This window comes from Drosophila ananassae, chromosome 2L (genome assembly GCF_017639315.1).
Source record: "Drosophila ananassae strain 14024-0371.13 chromosome 2L, ASM1763931v2, whole genome shotgun sequence".
Classification (NCBI taxonomy): domain Eukaryota; kingdom Metazoa; phylum Arthropoda; class Insecta; order Diptera; family Drosophilidae; genus Drosophila; species Drosophila ananassae.
Window position 1 is genome coordinate 13846902 of NC_057927.1, and position 22065 is coordinate 13868966.

Genomic DNA, 22065 nt, shown 5'->3' on the forward strand with positions numbered 1-22065 from the left:
CTGAAAAATGTCGCCGCTTGTTAAATTTGAGGAATGTTTGGCTTGTTAGTGTAAAATAATATGGCAGGGCGAGGCGGAAAGGACACTCTGCTTGCTTAGGCGCCTCGCCGCCTGTTGTCTATTTGATTTGTCGGACAGAAGAGGACGGACAGGGCATCGGCACATGCTAAACACGGAGTAGGTGGCTCCCAAGGAACTCGGAGCTCCTGAAAAAGTCTAAGCACACAAGACACTGAAACCGAGACGGTGGGGCAAAAAAATTCCACTCAAATTGCATTTATTGGAGAAATATTTATAATAACTTGGAAATTCAATTTCCAAAGAAAATATGCTAAACGGATTTGAGAGGGGAGTGCAGCCATCTAGGGGAAAGAGAGAGAGAGTCCTGGTCCTGGCGTGTCCTGGGGAGTGACGAGTGGGGAAGAGTGTGGTTGTGTGCTGCTATTCCAGTGGCTTGTGTCGTGTCAATGGCTCTTTGGCTTGTCTGTCTCGGTTCTGCACCTGGAAAAAGGAATGGCTGTCAATTATGTTCACTCAAGGAAACTTTTGACATACGACAGTATGGTCATTGATCTTAATAAAACAAATTAGTTGTAAAAATTATTGTACATTAGATTGAAATAAAATAACAATACCAACATGTATATTAAACACATGACTTAAGCATCTCATGTTTTTCTATACTATACACATCTTAAGTCTAATATAATTTAACAAATAAATTTTTATGGAGTGGTAAGATCTTGTATTTAAGGAATTTACTACAGACATACTTAACAGTGCAGTAACCTACATACCCACAAAAACTAAATACCCTTCCCTACCTACGCACTAATACTGGGTATAATCATTATTCACCATTTAGATAATAGTTTATTGTCCTTTTTCCGCTTATGATTTATATTTTGTGATTTATGAACTTGTTTCTTATTATTTTATTACGATATTCAAATACTCTAATTACAAAATCATAAATCTTTCACTATTTTGGGGATTATACAGTGATTATCCTCTTCTCTCAGTGTGGGGTTGGCTGGTCTGCGCTTTGCGTGGAGAAATATGTTAGAAAATTAAAATCGACCATATGCTGCCTCATCGATTTTGATAAGTCGCCTGCCATAGCAGCAGTAGCAACAGCAGCCACACCGCAGCAGCAACATCGGGGCCGAGGCACTGACAGCAGAAGCAGCAGCAACAGCAACAGCAAAAGCAACAACTACAGCACCCATGGCCGCTTCATATCCGTTTCCGCTTTGACACAATAGGCTCACAATGCGTGGCATGTTGTGCGTTCGGATGTGCGTCCTTCTATGGGTGTGCGTGTGTGAAAGTGGGTGTCTGTCGCTGCCACTTTCAATTGCAAAAAGCTGGCAATTCTTGCCGTTAAAATACAAGAAAAAATACGCCTTGTCATGCATGAGTTTTGTCCCTCTTCTGTATTTTATTATTGATGTTGCTTTGTGTTATTATTGGAGTTGGTGTGGCGGGTGCCGCCAATTCATTGTTGCTCCTTTTCTGATCCTGTATTCTGTTGCGTGACACAAATCAAACAACCCACTACCTACCCTGTTAAATATTTCATAAGCACATCCAGCCACGCACCTCCAATGAACTTTAAAGACCCATCCGCAGTCCCGAAGATGTCTTGCCCCATGCCACCGATGTGGTAGATGGGGGGAGGGGTTGCAGCAGCGGCCGCAAGAACGATTCAATTTGGCTCCAATAAATGTTGCAGCAACATGTTGCGGTGGCGCCTGCGCGGCTCCTTCTGCTCCCAGAGCATTTGCATATTGTCGCAGGATACGGTGGAACAGCTCCTTTCAGTTGTTTACCGCGCCTCAAGCCACACACACGCAACGAGCGCAGACAAAACCGGAAGTAGCTAGTACGTGACTCGTGACCAGTGACTAGTAGTAGTCCCCGCGACTCGCGACTCGTTACCCGTTACCCGGTTAACCGTGACTCGTGTCGGAAACAGTGACAGCTCGGCTTTCTGTCGTATCTGGCTTCTCAATCGGATTTGGAATTGGAATTGTAATCGCGTCATTGGAGTGACTGATTTCGCGTTACGTTCTCCCGAGTGTGGGGATGCCCGTGGCCTTACGTCACGTAAGGGATGTTACGTAAGCGTAGCACAGCCCCCGCACCCCCTAAAATGATCGCAACGCGCTCGACTGCATTACGTTGCGCATGAAATGGCGGCACGCAGTTCACGCTACATTTGCTCCGACCGCAGCCACCGATTCTAGTCCGTGTCCAGAACAAGGTAGTAGTGTCGGAACGCCACCCCTTTTTTGTCCGCCCGCCCTCGAATATAATTAAGTGTATTATCGGAACGTGACCAGCCCGAAATTGCTGCCTTCGGGCGGTTTGACGGTCGGACGAGGCGAGTCCTGTTCCTGTCCTTGCTTTTCCTTTGCCACTTCCACTTCCACTCGCTTCGCCACAAGCAATTGAATGAACAGCTTAGTGTGTAATGAAGAAATTACCAAAAGCTAGGCATCTCCCCCCACCCACAGTGCCCCACAGGCTCACTACTCCCCCACTGCTCCGCAAATGTCCTTACAGCACATCTTCATCTTCATCTTGATGTTGTCCTGTGGGCGTCATGGTGATTGAAAACTCGACCGCATTGCGGTCTTGTCATCAGTTTAAATGAATGAGCTGCGGTTTCTGGTGCTCCGATAAGACGGAGGAGCCCTGAGAGCCTAATCCCTTTCAGTTATTGTTTCTCCACACAGCGGGATGAGAAGTGGGTGGGAGTGTCCTGTCCTGTCCTGTCCTGTCCCATCCTTCATCTTTTGTTTGCCTTCCGTCCCTATAAAGTAGAAACGAAACATCTCGAGTTGAATTGAGTCGAGTTGAGACTCGCGATTGCCATCATTTATTTTAATTACTTTTCTGTTGTCGTTCTCCTTGTCGTCGATGTCGATGCCTTCTTCGCCTGGTTCGTTCTTCGTCCTTCGCCCGCCTCCGATTCGGCTGCAGTTATATGTAATTTAAAGGCCCTCACAAATTGCGCATGAAATGTTGGTGGAACACTTTATGGCGCTGCTCGTGATCATGGGATTAACCGCAACTGTCGACAAGAAGAGCCGGCCCAGCAGCCAATATTTCGGTGAGTACGGAGTACGGGATTGTGTGTAGCGGATTAAAATGTAATCAGCCGGCACTCAAAGGGTTAAGCCAGGCGGGGCAATTGGATCAGGACCTGGTATTACGAATGGGAATGACACAGCAAATCGTATTGGAAATTAAAAGTGCGCAGATGGGGCAATTTCAATTAGATGGACTCAAAGTGCCTGCTGGGGGCTTAAATTGCCAGTCCGATCTCTGGCTAAGCAGAGTATTCATTTCAAAATATTTATATCCTGGAGGATAACAAAGGAAACAATGTCTTTGCCATTCTAAGCCATCAAGGTATAAATAGTTTAGGTCTAATTAATGGATATAATAACAATACCTATACACACTTCAATCATTTATAAAATTTCCAACACAACAAAACCCTTTGTTTAAAACTTTAAAATTTAAAACTGCAATCAATAGATAGCTTTTAAAAATAGAATTCTTTACAAATGTTGTCGGAAAAGGGCCATGGGATAGCCCTTTATCAATACCTTTTTTTTCATTTAATTGGAAACTTTTTAAAACACACATTTTTCATATTATTCTGCAGCGAAACACTCTTTGCGGTTTTTATTTGAACTTTTTAATTATATTGCCAAAGTCCTAAACTTTTTTTCAAAGCGGAAAAAATAAAGAGAAATCAAGGTTTGGGGATTGTACTCTATAGAGACCCGATCTGGCGGAAATATCTCAATTTGGCACTTCTCCTTTCGCGTCTGTCCAAAATTGTTTATGCCTCCATCTATTTCGCATTTCTCAACTCGAGTGTGAGTGCGGAACAGGTCCTGGAACAGGAGCAGCTGCAATTGCTCATTTGTAATTTATGGCACCTGAGCTCAGTTTAGGGCCCGCTTGGGGAAGTGCAACAGTGGGCGGAGCTTAGAGGCTGACTAGGGGGTGGTGGAGGTGGTATAAGCTGTAGCCACTGAAGCTGCGGTTGCGGTGCGACCGAACCACCCCGCACTTTGTATGTAAATACGCAACTTTTATTAAAAATTTTTATGTTGTTACATGGTTTTTGCCTGGTGTGTGTGGGCTTATGGGTGGTTGAGTGTGTGCGGGCAGGAGAATCTTTTTTATATATTTTGTGGCCAGTATAAAAAGCAATTTCATCTGAAGTGTTTGGCCTGGCCGGGGCGAATCCATCGCCACGCGAAGCCCAGAGGCTGTGGAGCAACAGTTTCAATTAAGTGTTTAACAGCGTTTTATTGCCTGGTATTTGATATCTACATTTGCTCCAACCACACACACTCACACTCCCACCCACACACACACACACAAAGGATCCCGGCCTATAAATCAATATGTGTTTATCCACTTACACTTCCACAGAACCACATCCCATTTGCAGGGCCCAAACCCATGGCACTACTCCATCCAGTGGCAGTATTTGTGTTTGTTTAGGCACTCATGGATTATTAGCGTATTAGCTGGCTAATATATCGGCCCACCTCCGCCCACATAAATCACTACTGGCCGCCACCCAGTGATGGATCATAAGCGCGGAAAGAGCACTGAGGTCCTGTGGGGTGAATGCTTAAACTCGAGCATAAATTAAGCACAAATACTCGTTAATCAAACCCATGCTGATTCCGGTCCAGCTGAGAAAACCCCCTTATTCAAACAACCATCCATCTGTCTGTCCGTCCATCTATCTGTCGGTATATCCATCCATCTGTCTGTCCGTCTGCCGGGCTGTCTGACTGTCGGCATATCTGACGCTTCCTATAGCAATCTATCCGTCTGCTCCACAAGGCCTGGCCCTGAATGCACTTGAATACATTTAGATTGACGTTCAGATACAGCTGTTCGAATAAGTTCTTCCCCCGGGGCGGTTTAATGTGCAAATCGGATTCGCAACCAACATTCCTTCCAACACTTTAGAAAACAGAACAAATGAAACATCAAAGAAATATATTTAATTGACTTTATATTAGAAACAGTTTTTTCATTATAGGTTTTTTTTTTCAGTGCAATTAGTTTTTGCATCTTGTTTGAATTTATGCCAAAAGAATGCCAGAACAATTAAAATTAAATCAAAAATTGTATTCAGTGTCTGGTTTCTATGAACTGTAGAATTAATTTTTACTAAAATATTGTTTCCGGTTTCACTTTGGGGAAAATATTGACATTCTGAACTTGGAGCAGTTCGATATCCAATTAATAATTAACACTTAGTGTGGTAATCGTGGAAATCAATCATCAAACACGTATTAATTACGAGATTAACGCTCACAGGCAGCCAGTTTCCATAACACACAATTAATAGAGACACTAAGAAAATTCTATGGAATATATCAGAATATATAATATCAGACATCAAATACATGTAAAACTGAGTCCTCACCTCGTTTAAAAAATATGTTTACTATTGTCGTGACTATTACTTACATTTCGCTACCAAATGAAACCAATTTAATTTAAATTTCCAATCAAACCATTTCTGTGGTCTCTTCTCTGTACATCCAGGACATCTGGCCGCCGCCGAGGAACTGTCCAATCTGATTCCGGACAACTACGATGGACTGGAACCGCAGTTTGACAATTCCACAGCAAGGGAGGTAATCGCCGCCCTGGGCACTACCGCCCGCCTGCACTGCCGGGTGCGGCATCTGGGCGACCGGGCGGTGTCCTGGATCCGGCAGCGTGACCTCCACATCCTTACCATTGGCATCATGACCTATACCAACGACCAGCGATTCCTGGCACGCCACATCGACAACTCCGACGAGTGGGTGCTCAAGGTCGTCTCCGTGCAGCCCAGGGATGCGGGGGTGTACGAGTGCCAGGTGTCCACGGAGCCCAAGATCAGCCAGGCCTACAAGCTGGTCGTCGTAAGTGAGTATTGGGGATGGAACGAATTAAATTGTAGGACATCCAGTTGGATCAAAAGGTCTTGCTCCGAAAAGAATTTTGCCTTAAATTTTAGACTCAAAGTTTTAAATAATTAAATGACTAAAATTTCAAAAGTAAAAGTTCCTAGTAAATTGAATAAATTAATGATAATTAAAAACTCTGGTAGTATCAGTTTTATTAAATATTAAACAAAATAACTTTATACAAAAATATGCATGAAGTCGTCCTTGGGGAAAAGTTGCATCATATTTTTTTTGGAAACCGGAGGTGTAAAAAACCTTGTTTTCAGAGTTATGCAACTTTTTAGTACGCTTATTATTTGCAATGTTCATATAAAAGTAATAAACCAAAACTAGTTACACATGCTGAATTATTTGAACTTTGTTATATGGTTGAAGTTTCCGTATAAAATTAATTTATTAATGAAAAGAGCCTGAATATATGAGGAAAATTGGTGCCCAAAAAAACAAAAGTTTTAACTTTTAAGGACAACTACACACCTTTGGGGACACAACTCCATTCATTTAAATTTTTAATTTGGGCTGATTGCCTGTCAGGACCAGTGTCGATACTTCCTTTGAGCCCGAATCGATTGGCGGTCTTGTAAGTCCATTTAGACGTTGTTTACATCTCCGTTTAGATAGCCGCTTGAGGGTGTAAAGAGCGGGGATTACTCTGGCAAATTAGTTTATCAAACACCATGGAACATCACACAGCAATAGTTTGGGGACGGGTCGCTAAACCACCTCCCTTAGACTCCCCTCCCCAAAGGCAACTTGTTGACATTCCCATTAATCGCAATTCGACGGCGCTCTTTGACAGCCTCCAAAGCCCAGATCCTGGCCAACCGCGAGCTGTTCATCCAGAGCGGCAGTGACATCAATCTGACCTGCATCGCCCCCCAGGCGCCCGGGCCGTACACGCACATGGTCTGGCACAAGGACACGGAGCTGGTCAGCGATTCGACGCGGGGCGGCATCCGAGTGGTCTCCGAGCAGCAGATGAAGACCAGCAACCTGGTGATATCCCGGGTCCTCAACACGGACTCTGGCAACTACACCTGTTCCGCAGAGAACTCCAGTGAGTACATTAAATAACAAAAACTATTTTAAAATAATATTTCAATCACAACTAAATTAAATGTAAAAGGTATCTTAATCATTGATTAGCCATATTTAAATAATATGATAATATGAGTAATTTGAATGAAATAAATATTAATTATATCGAAATCCTAACAATAAATTATCCATATGAAAAATTATCCTATTAATTATGTAAAAAGCTTTAAAACTAAATGAACTTTTTTGGGAAAGTTTGAAAAGGCAAAACATATTTATTACAAAATGTAATAAAATAAGTTCTGAAAACGCATTTTGATTAAATGATAAAAACAATTTGAATATTTTTAATCTAATTTGCTTCCGAGTAGTTTTACAGAACTGTAAGTTAAAGTTATATGAAGTCTAACTATGCTGTAGGATCTAATTATTCTTCAGCATATTCTTAATCAGTGGGAATTAAACACTCACTTAAAAAAATATCACCATTAAGTTGACTTTTAAGAAACATAAAACATTTATTCAGTTTAGTTTGAAGTTGTTGGGTTTCTTTTAAAATGTTATTTACCTTTTAAAAGCAACCTGAGCGGCTACATGAATAATTCTCCACATAGTCTGAGAATATGAAACCCAATCTTGAGGACCCAAATTTCTGCAAGTGTCCCTTGAGTAAGCCCCCACTAACCTTCCCCCCTGTCAATTTCTACTCAACAGACTCTGACAGCGTCTTTGTGCATATCATTAAGAGTGAGCAGCACGCGGCCATGCAGCACGAGCTAGGGGCGAGGCTGGAGCTGCCCTCGCTCGCCCTGCTGCTCCTGGCAGCCCTTCTGTCCGCCCTCCTGGCTGCTCCTGCCTGAGCCCCTGGCCCCCTCGGTCCCATTGCCCGACTCGCGGCGCTTTAAGTCGGAGCGGCAACTTATGTTCGATGTCTGGAGAGCATGAGAGCCGGGTAAGTCGCTGATTTTACTGCCGTCATCAGGCCAGGAATCAGAAGTCAGGAGTCATCATCTCGTTACAGGCACCCGACCACGCCCCCAGCGCGGATTGGGGCTGGGATGACTGTAAGGCTGGCTAAGGATGGAGGTTAACGACGTCGATGTCGCGTTGTCTTGTAAATATGTAAATCGAGTTTTTGTTTATGTTTGTGTTTTGTGGTTCAGTCTCTAAGTATTTTTTATACTTAATTAAGTAAATAGGTCGAGAGTGCATTTGTGTGCAGCCAGATGTATGGACGTGGTATATAGCGCACATAATATATATGATATATATAATATATGCATACGATCGCATACCTAGAGATACCAAAGCGAGCAATCGAGTCCGAATCGAATCAAATCGAATTGAAACCGTAACGAATACGAATGTAAATAAATGTTTAATCTTAATAATCGAGCAGTGGCATCTAGATTAATTATGATAAATCGTGTGTCGCGGGGCCGAGTAGGACATTTAATTTGCAGGACCCAATGATTGATGGCGATATGAGTGTGTCCAGCATACTGCCACCCGCCCATCGCCTCCCACTCTTTTCGGAGCCGAATTCGATATCAGGGCGAGGACTTTGGCATCCTGCGACCCGGATTATGGCGTTTAATTGCAGAGGCGGGGCCGGAACGGTAATTGAAAAACGATAAGGTCAGTCGGACGGGTCCTAGATGGCCTACCTTGCCCGGAGCTTCACATCTTACGACCCACATCCTCATCCACATCACATCAAAGACGTTTGGGCAAGACACTTTCGCTTTCGCAGGTGAGAGAAGGAATGGAGGGCGAAGGACCCCCGGGCAGGGTAATTGAAATATTTGAAGCGTGCACAATTTACACCAAACGGACGGCAATTACAGTCCAACTTCTCGGACAAAGTTTGTCGTTTGGCGGTAACGGTGGCGGTGGCAGTAGAAAAGTGGCAGTGCTTTTGCAGGATTGGAGTACCTCCAACCTTAGTGAAATGCAGTAGCAGTTGAGTATGCGTAGAGTTTCCTGCGACAATTCGGGCGATGAGTACTACAAAGGCGCCGCAAAGTAGGCAACACAATGAGTAATGGTATGGTAAGAAACGGTAAATGCCAGACTCCTTGCAAGGACGCACAGGAAAAGGAACAAGCCGCATAACACATCTCCTTACGGCCAAGTGTTGCCTGAATTTTGCATAAGGTGGTGGTAATTGAAATAAAAGACGTTCCCAGCCGCTAATGGGCACGCAAGGACTCAGCTCCTTATTCCATTCCCTTGGCCGTCCCTTTTTCCCGCTTTTGAAAACCGCAAAGCCCCAGGAGCTCTCCTCCTTAGAGAAAGTAGGCAAGCATCCATCACAATCTGGCGAAAGGAGCGGGTTCTGTGGAGCGGCGGAAAGGCGGGGGACTTGGTACATGGAAGTTAGCATGTCCTTGTACCCACTCCTTTTCCCCCGACATTTCGCAAATCTTTTGGGAATCTTACGCATCTGAAACACGCGCTGCCTGACAGTCGCAGTCCCTATCCTTTCGCCTTCGCCTTCGCCTGGCGAAGTGGCGGAACATAACCCCTTGGAAGGACGCTTCTCATCTACGAGGATTCTCGGGTTCTCGGGTTCAGTCCAATGAATTGCAAGTGCCGAGGGTCCGATCGGAGCTACCAGGCATCCTTTGTTGGCTCTGGTCTATGGTGTATGGTGTGTCGGCTGCTTCACCTTCACTCATAAATTGTACAACAAGAAATAAATCAAACCCAGCCTCGACTCGACTCTGCTGCCCGAGACGCTGTCAGTAACAAATCATGCTCAGGGCTACAGCCCAGTAGGAGCCGTAGTCCGTAGTCTGTAGCCGTTGCCATAGCCGTAGCCATAGCCAGAGACTTAACCGGAGCCATTGCTTGTGGACTTGTTTACGGTCTTAATACGCAGCGCCAACCAACAACAACACAACTGCGAAACAAGTACAAAAATCGAAGCGAACCCGGATTGTATTGCGACTGAAGAATGCCCACGATGCTGAATTGTTTACTTTATTTATTTACTACAAATTAATATTTACCTTTTCCGGCAGTCTGCAAACTGATAATAAATTCATACCAAATTACCAACTGCTGTTTTAATGTTTTTATGAGTAATTAAAAAATGGGTATTCCAGGAGGTGAACCGTGTAGTTAAGTTAAGAGTACATCTAGTGGGTTTGTAAATGTTTTAAATAGTTTCAATAAAATGATTCTCATTATATTTCATGCTAATTAAAAATTCATATGAAAATCTCTCTGTGGTCCCAACTAATTTTGAGATGAATGCAAGAAGAATTGTTGAGATAATTGTAGGAGAATAACTGGAGTGTGGAAACAATGGCTATTACCTGCTGCGGTAATCAGCAAAGTTTTGTGGAATTAAAAAACCCTTTGTTGCAAATACATCAAAATTATTACAAAAAATTAATAGAGATTGTTAAAAATGTTTTCAGAATGTTCAATAAACAAGTCATGCATGTTGTTTTAATTAGATTTCTTCATATCACTTAAATTTTTGGACAATCGGTAACTAAACGATAATTAAAATCCATAAATTAATCAAAAACATACATTTTATTTAGCTTATTGTTATTTATTGATTTAATTAGTGGGATTGGAATACCCAAAAGCGGCCAACTGGCTTTGTTATGCCTGCTAGCAGGTACAAAAAGTGCGTATACGTACCGTGGGACACGCTTCTGGTATCATATTCGAGTGTGCGTCATCAACGCCAGGACATAGAGAACGCAGGATGAACAATGGGAGAAGAGGCTGGGGTAACAGCAACAGCAGATTCGGAACCAGAATCCACGGCTGGCGGAAGGACGGTAGTGCGGAAGTGCCTGGCTGTGCGAACACGACGACGACGTCGACAAGGACAACAGGGACAGGCCCAGGATATGGACTAGAGAGCGGGAAAACGGAGAGCCAGCGTCAACAAGAAGACGAGGGACGACAGCAGCCGGAGTGTCGAGAAACTACGGGGCGTAGACGCGCCGGAAAACATTTAATTACTAATGAGTTTTCCTTGCAGAAGCTCGTGAGGGAAAACGCTTTAAAAGCGTGGCGAAAACTACGGATTTTTAATTTGCTAATTAGCTGAAAAACAGCAGCGACAGCACCAGCAGCCCAACCAGCAGGATCGCTAAAGGAAAAGCGGAACACACAGTTGATTGATTGGTTAGATGTTGGTAGTCCATTCGCTCCACCGCCGTTGTAACAACAATCAATTATTTAGCCGCCGTTTAGCAATTGATTATCAGGTATTAGGACCTGACAGGCAGCATGATTATCCAGCAAAGGGACACTGGCAGAGGCATACACCACCACCCTTGAGCTCTTCATCCAGGCAGCATACATAACTTATTCTTGAGCAGGACACATGGAAGTTCTGGGCCAAAACAATGACATCTTTCGACAGTATTTAAAAGGCCTTAGTCATCGTTAGTCCTGGCTTCCTTCCTACCATCCATTCTCCAAAATAAACAAGGGGAAAAAGTTTATCTTCGATGTTATTATTGGGGCATAACTCTGCCGGTCATAAATCAAATTATATGCTCGCTGACACTTGGAAACACATAAGAAATGCAAAAGATTCTATTAAATATACAACCGATAGACAGTGAGATAAAGTGGAGAGAAAGTAGAGCAAATATTAGGCAAATTGAATCGGCAAATACCCAGCACCTCTGCCAGCTGCCAAGGATCAAAGCAACCGATATACCCCTTCAGATCCCAAGGTATTGTGGAGAGGATATGGTCCGGGGGGCCTAAGAAAACATTTATCATGCGATTTAAGTTGGCCACGACTTTTGCACAAGAGAGATTTAAGTGATTTGCTGACTGGCTTTAAAATCAAAGTGCGGATAATGAATGGCCCGGTTAGATTTCGGCTCCATTTTGGACTGGCACTATTTGATTTTGCTAGCCAGAATGTTTGTTTTCGGCTCAATTTAAGTTTTGTGGCAATGCACAAAAGTGCAAAGTGCAAAGTGGCAGACAGCAAGCAGTGGCAGGCATTTTGCTGCAATTGCAACCGGAATGGCATATTGCTTTGGTTGAAAATGGCATTGGATCGAAGGGCCGGGCCTGTCATTTTCTCGCATGCGACACGCGATGTAGGTCCTTGCTGTTAGTTGTTACCGCTAACTGCTTTTCGGTGCTTTTTCCTCCGCCTCTCCGCAACTGCCCCTTCAACGTTTTGGCAGAGTTGCTGGTGTCGGACCATGTAGTTTAATCTGCAAACAAAATCGTTTGATCCATATCATCAAAGCGGAGCGAGAGAGTTCAGCGCGTTCACAGGACAAAGGAAGTGTGGCAGGACCAGAGGTCAGGAGTCAGAAGGCGGAGTAGTGTAACTGACAAAACGGCGCCAAACTGCACGGCACTCGCTCCGTACGACTGCCCCCCGGCAGGAGGTTAATTTCCCCCAGGAAGCACCCCGACTCAATGGCCTTAGAGCAAAAATAGCGCCGGCTAAGTAAACTCTCACATTAACACAAAGCCAATCCCGAACCCAAAACACCAAACCGAAAACCAGTTAGGACACTTTGCGGGTCAGGTATGTTTACCGACCATCAGATACCCGGTACTTTCGAAAGGTTCTCTTCTTTTTTCATTTCCGCATATACATACATAATGGCATCTTGGCACCTGAAATTAAATCCTTTTGAAGCGTGATGATAGGCTTTAAAGACAAATAAAGCACCTAAACAATGATTTTTTATTTTAAGATAATTTCTTTAAAAAAAATAATCATTATAAAACCTAAAGTAATGCACACTTTAACGGAACGTTACCAATCCGATTGTGAATAATAATATATTGAATATATTAAAGATCTAATTTATACCAACCAATAAAATGGGTTGGCCAATCCGTATCTACCTCGACTCCATCCATATACCGGGGTGAATAAAAAGGAGACTTTGTAGGCAGAACACCTGCCTGGCAGGCCTGCAGCTTGCTCATTTCCAGCTTCTTGAAGCGTACGGCTGGCAAACCGAACAATGTGAAATTACCGCCCTGAAATACGGACACCCGCTGAGATTTTATAGCAGTCAACTTTGAATTATTAAATATGTATTTCCAGCCACGCCAAAACCAGAGACTCAATCTTCAGGAACGGCAGGAACGGAAGAGGAATCAGCAGGAGCGGAAAAGGAAGCCAAAGGACTACGAAAAAAATTAACTGGAATGGGCGGTAAAGTGCGTTAGGTTCAAGTTTAAAGGGATATTTGGTTGTGTTTTTGGCAAAAGAGGGAAATTCCGACCAAGAGGGATATTTACCGAGCTTAGCTATAAAACCGTGCCATAATTATGAGGAGCTTTTTTATGTGAAAAAGCTCTAGCTAGAAAAAAGCTCAAAAGCTAAGGATAACCAAAAGTTTCGCCTTGAATACTTTGTCCATTGAGTGCCTAACAAAGCTTTGCGAGGCGCCGCTGCATAATGAGGCGTCCCCCGTCACCTCACTGACTTGAGTCTTGTGACAAGCGCCCCTCGGGCACCTAAGGACAACCACCCCCCCGTCAGTCACCGAACAGCCCCCGCAAATTCGCTGGGAGACAAATGACAGACCATTAGGCAGTTATTGCCCCACAGCCTGGCAGTCAAAGCGGCAAGCACATTAGCAGCTTCCTGTGCACAGCCTGCTAATAAATATACACCTTCAGCGCTCTGCCGCATCCACTGCCACATCCTGTTTGGCAGGACCTGCTCTACACCACTGACACTCCTCTCGCACCCCCCGTCACTTGCATATTCATAAGCCGGAGCTGACTGGGGTAAAAATATTTTCATAAACATAAATTCTCATTTCTGTTGCATTTCCTCGATCGCCTTTTGCCTTGTTTCGCACACTTTCGTTTCCCTTTATCTCTTTCGCATCTGCGTAATTTCTTTCGCTTGGCCTGGCTCGAATGCACTGCAAGAAATTGGGGAGTTCATTGTCTTTATGTCATATTTACTGCCGTGTCAGTAGGTAGAAATTGTAAAAGATTTCCCTTTTAATTATCGGAATTGCAAATGAAATGCGAGTGGGTTTATGCTAATATCCTGCCACGATGTAGTTGCCTTCGGCTAATCTCTTTCCATTTCTATGCAATTCACATGCATGGCCACTGTATTTGCGTATGTTTGGTAGTATTTGCTTCCCATATAAATTAAAATTGAATTTCCAGCATGCATACTTACAGGCACAAAGTCCCTCCATATATATATTTACAGTTGCGGTGAGCAGTGCAGCTTTTTTTGGCTTTTCCTGTAAAACAATATTTGCGGCCTGCGTTTACTCAATTACATACTTTACTTTAAAATTAAAATTAACCGTCAGTGGTTCTGTGTTGTTTGGTATTTGTTTTTAATTATCATGGTTCCGTTCTTTTTTATAAATCTTTTTTATAAATGTTATTTGCCGCCATTATCAAATATCACGCATACGCCTAAAACATCGTAATATTAGGAAACCTTTTAATGAAATATTTTTAATAAACATAAATAAATATTAAATCAAATAAATAATTGCCTATTTGTTTGAAGAATGCAATTCAATTTTTTGTATATTTTAACTTTTAAATAAATTCTACTTGTAAAAGATTACTCATACGCACCGTTGAAGTCTACCATTTTTAAAAGTTTTGAGTTAAGCCCCCATTAACTATTAGGTTCACTATTCATTATTTATAGTAGTTTTGTATAGTTCTAAGTAATAGTTTTTATCCAAGATAGTTTACAATCAGTCTTAACCAAATATTACCCATACGCCTAGTTGTCACTGTGAAAAAAAAGACTCATTTCCATTGACTGAAACATGAAAAAAGTGAATAAGCTTAGTACTTATTAATAAAATAACTAAATTCATATATAAAATTCATTTAAAACATGATTTACTAGAATATTACTCATACGCATAGTATGCCAGAGTTAGTATAAATGTTGAATCAATCTGTAACAAATCAAAAAAGTTGTTGCATTTGATCATTAGCAGTAAAAATAAGTTATATTTTAACAGATTTCCTTTAAGAATTATAGACCCTGACGCGAAAAAATAAATCATACGCCTAGTTGGCATAACTAATTATGAGAACCGTCGATAATTCCTACTGAAAACTTCGTATCAGATCGAATCAGATAACTACTAATACTTTTTAAGCTTCACTTTTGTGCTAATATGTTGGCCATTATCGTTTAAATCGAGTGTGTACACCTTGCAGCCACCTTTCTCTCTTCTTTTGTTCAGTGCATGTAAGCCTCGGCTTGGAAGTTGTTTCATGTCCTGCTCTTGCTCTTGCTCCTGCCGCTGGCCCTGCTCCTGCCGCTGCTGCTCTCTAGTTGTTGTTGTTGCTTTGGTTGTGGCTTTTGTGCTCGTTGCTCCGATTGCTGTTCTGCCGCTGCGCCGCTGGCGTTGCCTCCGTCCGACATTCTAGGGCGCTTTTTCATTTGCAGCCGGAGCTCTCCGACTCTCGGCTGCGGCTGCTTCTTCTTCACCTCCATCATAGCCATCGTCCTGGCGTTTTTTTTAAGTTTGTACAGTTTGCACGCATCGGTCCGTAAATTTATGCATTTGGCTATGCGAGCGTAATAAACAAGACCTTCAACCGACGACGTCGTCCTTTCTCCTTTTCCTCCTGACACTGCCCCATACCCCCTGTTCCTGCCCCATGCCCCCGTCCAGTTGTCGCTGTCTACCGGACTGGACGTTGTACGTTACTTTAGGTTGTTGCTGCTGCTGATGTTGCGGCTGTAGTGTTGCTGTTGCTGCTGCTACTGCTCCTTCGTTTGGTCACTTCCATTGCCGGCTGCCAGACTTTTATTTTTATGCGTAGATATTAAATGTGTTTCCTGGCACTTTATTCTGCCGTTGCTGTTGTTGCTGGCGTATTGTGCCATTTTACACCAACGCAGAGCCGGCACATTGGCGCAAATGTTCGGATATCACTTCCAAAAAAAAAGGAAAAGCAAAACAATATATGAATAAAAAACGTAAAATCCTAAAGGAATGGAAAAGAAAAGGCATCTAAACCGAGATAGAGCCGCAAAAAGTGAGCCAGAATCGCTCTATTCCAAGCTCGGTGCGCATAAATAGGCAAAGGCAACGACTTTTGGGTGCTCGGCTGTAGTGCGAAACATTTTTCGGCAGCAGTAGCGGCAGCGGCAACGGCAGTGGCAGCAAGTCATGGCCACATTTCTATGTAAAAAGTGTGCACATAAAACTTTGCCAATTTCAATAACAACATTTCATTTTCAGTTCGCAGTTTTCCCCTTTGCAATTCCCTTAAACCCCCTCCACTGCGCTTCTCTCAAAAAAAAATTGAAAAAAATTAAATGTGGGGTTTGTTTTGCTTTGAGAGAGAAAGGAGGCCTCGAGAACGGCACAGCTCAGGAGAAAGTCTTTGGTGCCAGTGTGCGTGTTGCTGCCTCTGATTCTTCTTCTTCTCCGGTTCTTCCTCTTCCGCTTATGATGTGCACTCTACTGCAGCGGCACGCCCCCCGGCACCCGCCTACTTTTCCGAACTGCATTTCTCTGCTGCTATATATTTTTATTTCCATTTTTTTTCTGCCACCACAATGCGCGACTGCTGAAAGGAAATTCATAAAAATGTTAATTTTTCCGGCGGAAATATAATTTATGTAAAGCACAGTGGGTGACCAAAGCGGGGGGATAAGGAGGCAGAGCGGTAGAGCCACCGATTCCGATGCTGCGACTCGCCGCGGTGGCTCTTCGGCGGTGATTGCGGTGCTGTGGATTGGGATTGCAGTTTAACATGCCTGAAAATACATATATCCGGTGCGAATTACAAAACTGCAAATGGACGTGAGCCAACAAAAAATCGAAAGCCATTACAGAAACAACAAACCAGTGGCCGGGGCGTGCCACACGAAAAAAAAATATCCTTCTGTGTTTGTCTTTTTCCCGCCAATTGAACGCCGATGACCGAAGTAGGAGGGCCGAGCAATGAGGAGCGCTTGTAATTTGCATAATTCGACTTTTTTGCACCGCATTTGCAAAGTGTGTGGCATAACATGCTGCTGCCACACCTACTGTGCATCTAATTAATGCCATACACCGCCCTCATTTATCCCACGGCTATGCCTCAAAAAAATACATGTACTATGTAGAAAGGATATGCCAAAAAAAAAAGTCCGAGAGAAGGTGAAATCCCGAACGAACCGGAAGCTCCTGGTCGGAATCCAAGCCCGAACCTCGGCTGTCATGTGTTGGGGTCATTGTAAGCATTGCGGCAGCATTTTCAAGTTGCTTCCATGACCATTAATCTTGGCAAGAAGGTAATTGCTTAGCAATTACCCTTTGCAACTGCCAGGACACCATCTCCTGATCCCCCACACAGGCTCGCGCCCATGCTCCATCTCCTGCCTGTCATTCCAATACAGTGAGACAAAATCCAGAAGGGGTTTCAAATGGTTTAAGGGCCATTTAAAGGTAATTAGCATTCTGTAGAGTAGATTTGGCTTGATTTTGGTAATTTTAGACTTTTATTTCCCAAAATTACACCCATAATCAATTAAAAAGGAAGAAAGAAAGGTCTCAATATCATTTAAATTTAAATGAATCCAAAAAATAAAATGAAATCCTTTTTAAAGCAATAAGTATTATTTTCCGATACTTTCCAGCTCATATATCAATCCTGTAATTGACTTTGTCCAGTTATTCCAACGAAATGAAACGAAAATCCATCATTTATGTGAAATTCATGCCAAAAATGGACCAAGTAAGCCTTAATTTGTAACTTTATTTCAACAATATTGTGTCTTCTATCAATTAGTTGATTAAGCTTGAAACTAGAAACTTGATTTATGCGCCAGAGCCTAAGGTATTTGCTTAAAATTTGCAAAGCTCTGAAGCGTTTAATACAATTTTAATGCAACTTCATGTTGCACAGTTGTCGGAAATCCACTTTCGGAGTAAGCTCCTCTTAGGCTGGTGTCCTTGAAGGCACTGGACAGTCTTTAGTGGCATTAGGCTCTCCTGGAGCTTCACACTTTTGTTTTCGGTGCACTTGCAAATTCGTCCGAGTGCGTCCGTTGGGGCTGCTTATATCTCCGGATGCCCCGGGGCCCCTAGCCTCCTTGTCCCACCACGTTCTCCTCCTGTGTGGTGTGGTTACAATTCAGCGGAAGTCCCACGCAACACCGCCGGCAACAGCTGCACTCTCGCTGTCCTGCCACCCCCACGAAATGGCGCCCACTAGCCCAGGTCCTTTTCGGAGGGCTCCTAGTGTCGTATTCTCTATGTACGACAATGTCGGTACATAACACGACCCGCGGAGAATCCCCATGGCCGGCTGCGCTTCTTTTGTTTTCATAGCTCCTCTTGCCACTCCCGCACAGAGAGAAAAATAAAGTAATTTTTTAATAATTAATGTTTATTCAATAATTATTAAATATATCTGTGTATATATGTGTTTGGCTTTTTATAGAGAGGTGTATGAGGTCACTTTTAAATCGATTATTGTGAAACATACATACCTTAGCAGCTTCTGTCACTTCACCCTAACTCTTGTTATTATCGTTCGTCCAACCTAAAAATACTATTGGATTCGTCAACCTTTCATCAAAAATGGATTTTAGAAGCTGGTTTTCGAAGCCTCGAGTAGAAGCTGCCGACAAGTCAAAGGACAAGAAAGGAAAGGAAGAGGAGAAGGAGGAGGAGGAACTAGTTGATCCTCAGGCTCAGCTGAGGGAGCAGTGCCAGGAGAAGGAGCACATCAAGGCGCTTTTCAACAAGTTGGAGGAATGCAACGACCGTGTTAATTCAAAATCAAAGACCACCGAGACCTGCATGGAGGAATTATTCGACTTTGTTGGCGAATTGGATCATTGCGTTGCCCACCGTCTTTTCTCAAAATTGAAGTAAAAGATTAAGAAGTCCTTGTAAGATGCGACAACTTTATACATTTCCAAACATATTCGTGAAGAGTCTTTTGCATTAATAAAAGGGTAGGAGCTATTTAATAATTTAATGGACTTTTCCAACGAATATTTATTTAATTTATAAAATGGGTTGGCATCTTTTTTTCTGGTGTTTTGCTCCAAAAAGCTCCTGATTTCGCTCCTAACTTGAAACTCTAGGTGTGTGTGTGGTTGTGGATGGACGAGAAGGATGTGGATGTGAATGTGGCCCCGAAACGTGGCCCCGTCATGCTGCGCCTGCATTGTGTTAATGCTTTTTGTTAAGCAACAAGGAGGAGCGGCAACAATATGAGGAACGACGGGCATTAGGGGGGCTGGGAAGGGAGTGGCAAGGGTGGCTTCATTGTGCAGTTTTGCAGCGTGTGTCGCTTTTTGCAAATGTTTGCAGGACACAAACATACAGAACACACGCAAGCAGTGCCAAACACACACACACACGCATTTAACGAGCAAAAAAAACAACATCAGCAACAACACCAACAGCATTTGCAAAAAGCAATGGACGACGGATGGAGGGCAGGAGCAGGAACAGGAGCAGGGTAGCAAGCCCTTGAAGGATACTTTAAAATTAGGAGCAGCGTAAACGAAAATGCTGCAGCCTATGCATGCATTTGTCCCGTTTTGTGACCCGTTTTGTGTCCTGCCGCACGAAGGTGAGCCAGGTGAACGAACTGCGTCAACGAACCGCAAATGGACCTGCTGTGGTGGGCCACCGAAAATTGCAACCACTTCAGACAATAAAGCAGAAAGCAATTTGCCAAGCTTTTATTAAAAACGGAGTATACATCATGATGCATATTGGTTCATAAGCATCTGGAAAAAGGATTTGAAAATCTAAAGCCCCATCTAAAGCCTAATCGCAGCTTTGAAATCAAATTCTATGGTGCAATTCAAATTGTAATCGCTTTTGAAGCTAAAATCCCATTGAAAACTCTGTTAAGTCTTCAAAGAAAATTATACTTCAGATAGCTATCGTCCTGATGATTTATAAATTATTTATATACTATTACTAGTTGCCCATTTCGATTCGAATTTAACAAGCATTTCTAGGAAACCATATCTATACCAATCATGCCTGATTTATCTCATTGAGATCAGATTCTGTGATACAAAATTCAATTTTTATCCCCATTTTTTCTGATGAAGCATTCACTTCCTTTTTTTGGTGAAAAAGTTTGAGACTAAAAATAGCGGCAGCTGGGTCTCGGTCTCTCTTATTTGAATGGCGATTAAAGTTGGCAATTAATGCGAACGAAATAAAAAGCAAGTGTTCTGCCGATGGCCGCAAAGATAAACCCAACAATTGTGAGCTTTTTGTTAGACCAACGAATGGCCGGCATTTTGGCTTTTGTTGCCAGATAGTTCCCGCCCGATAAAGGGTAGCTCTCTGAATGGCCCCTAACGCTCTTTTGAAAACCAGAATTCAAACTCGGTCAAACACACACACCCATATAGCCATAAACACACTGGCAGAGTCCTTGCTTTGGCAAACAGTTTGTTCAAACTTCTTGCGCAGACTAGCAACACAACTCAAACTGGCAACTCAAATAAGAATCTGCAAGGTATTTACCTATGCGCTCCTGCCGAACTCCAACTCGGGACCCGCCACCCAAAACTCCTGAGAAAAGTTTTCTGCCACCTATGGGTCCATTGTTGTTGTCCCTGATGATGCTGCACCAAGAAAAAAGGGGTAATACGGTTAAAATATACACATGGTTCTAATAAGCTAAGAAAAGATAGATTATTAAAAAAGAGTATTAAATTTAAAATTCGTAAGAGTTTTATGTTATCTTTTTTAGTTAGGATTTGTATAAATATTGTAATTTTTGCAAATGAATAAATTCATATTTTATATATATTTTTTGAGTTGAATTAAATCTATTTTACATTCCCTTTTTTGATATTAAAAAAATATGGTATATATTAATTAAAATCTTCGTTTTTCAAAGTAATTCAACAGCATATTGTCACACGATATTGACAGGACTTGTGCATTAATTATACAATTTTTTCATTTTAAAAAGAGTACATTTCAATATTGAGATGAGGACATGTTACAGATATTGTTATGTCGTTTTTTCCTGTGTCAGCCAGGCTGTTGCTATTGTTGCTTTTGTTTGCGACCCAACAACGACAACTTGCAATTTTCCAATAAGAGCAGAGGCGAAGGTAACGCCGAAAAATTGTTCAAGCACAAACAACGCACGTTATAATATTATAAAACGGAAGGCAGCGGCAACTTACTCAAGCGATAAAGTCAGGAGGGGCTGGGGTGGGGTGGTATAATGGCCGAATCGGGCCAAGAAGATGGCTAAGGGGGAGGACCCATCAAGAAGTAAAACAGCTGCTCTTTGGACACAATCCGGAGCTCGGCTTCTTTTCAGTTTTATTTTTTTTCGCCAGTTTTTTCAGCTTCTGCCAGTGCTTCTGGCCTGGCAACAAATCGTTGAAATAAATGAAGCGCACTGGGCGAAATCAGCAAAAGTTTTCTACAATTTTTCTTCACTTTTGCAGTCGCTCCTTGACTCACCCCCTACCCACTGGCTCAAGTCCTTCCACATCTTACGTATTTTTTTTTTACTTTTTCTATTATTTGGCAAACTTGGTTTTTCTCTGCGACATTTTCGGATTTCGGCTAACGCTTAGGCCACTCTCGTCCCTGCCCCTTAGAGTCCTGCCTCAGGACTCCTGCTTGCCACGCCATTGTTGACTTACAAATTTAGGTTGCTGTGCGAAAAAGTTTGTTTTGAATTGTAAGTAATTTCTGATACCTCACCTCGGCCATGTCCACGTAGGAGTGTGTGATGTGCTGTTTGTCGAATTTCTTAGAACCCACACAGATTCGCTCAATTAAAGTTTAGGCACTGCCATATGTGCAGGGTGGTCTCTGGATGCCGGCACCACCGAAACCACGAAACAGGCACGCTCTGGTTACCACCTCCTCCGGCCCCCTGCCATCCAACTCATCACCATCCGCCATTCTCAGGACTTTGTCTCATAAATTTGTGCATAACTGTCAAAAGCAATTGCCCTTAGCCTTTGCGGCAGTTTAAACTTGGATGATATATTTGTATATGGAGAAAATACTCAGAACCCCACGCACAACACCACCGA

At 42.9% G+C, this 22065-nt stretch overlaps 2 protein-coding genes across 3 annotated transcripts; both read left to right on the forward strand.

The window, feature by feature from the left end:
- The first annotated feature begins 1805 nt into the window (after nt 1-1805).
- Nucleotides 1806-8441, forward strand: LOC6501149 (hemicentin-2). Of its 2 annotated transcripts, none has more exons than XM_032449648.2 (6): nt 1806-2269; nt 2989-3118; nt 5599-5967; nt 6808-7065; nt 7761-7998; nt 8068-8441. In XM_032449648.2, the coding sequence occupies exons 2-5, from the start codon at nt 3028-3030 to the stop codon at nt 7904-7906; spliced, it is 864 nt and encodes a 287-aa protein (XP_032305539.1). In that variant the 5' UTR covers nt 1806-2269; nt 2989-3027; the 3' UTR covers nt 7907-7998; nt 8068-8441. The 2 variants fall into 2 exon arrangements, with proteins under 2 accessions (XP_032305539.1, XP_001954643.1); XM_001954607.4 differs by having other exon boundaries at nt 1807-2266.
- A 10053-nt stretch (nt 8442-18494) lies between these two features.
- Nucleotides 18495-19005, forward strand: LOC6501150 (cytochrome b-c1 complex subunit 6, mitochondrial). The gene has a single exon (XM_001954609.4). The coding sequence runs from the start codon at nt 18599-18601 to the stop codon at nt 18893-18895; it is 297 nt and encodes a 98-aa protein (XP_001954645.1). The 5' UTR covers nt 18495-18598; the 3' UTR covers nt 18896-19005.
- The last annotated feature ends 3060 nt before the right edge of the window (nt 19006-22065 follow it).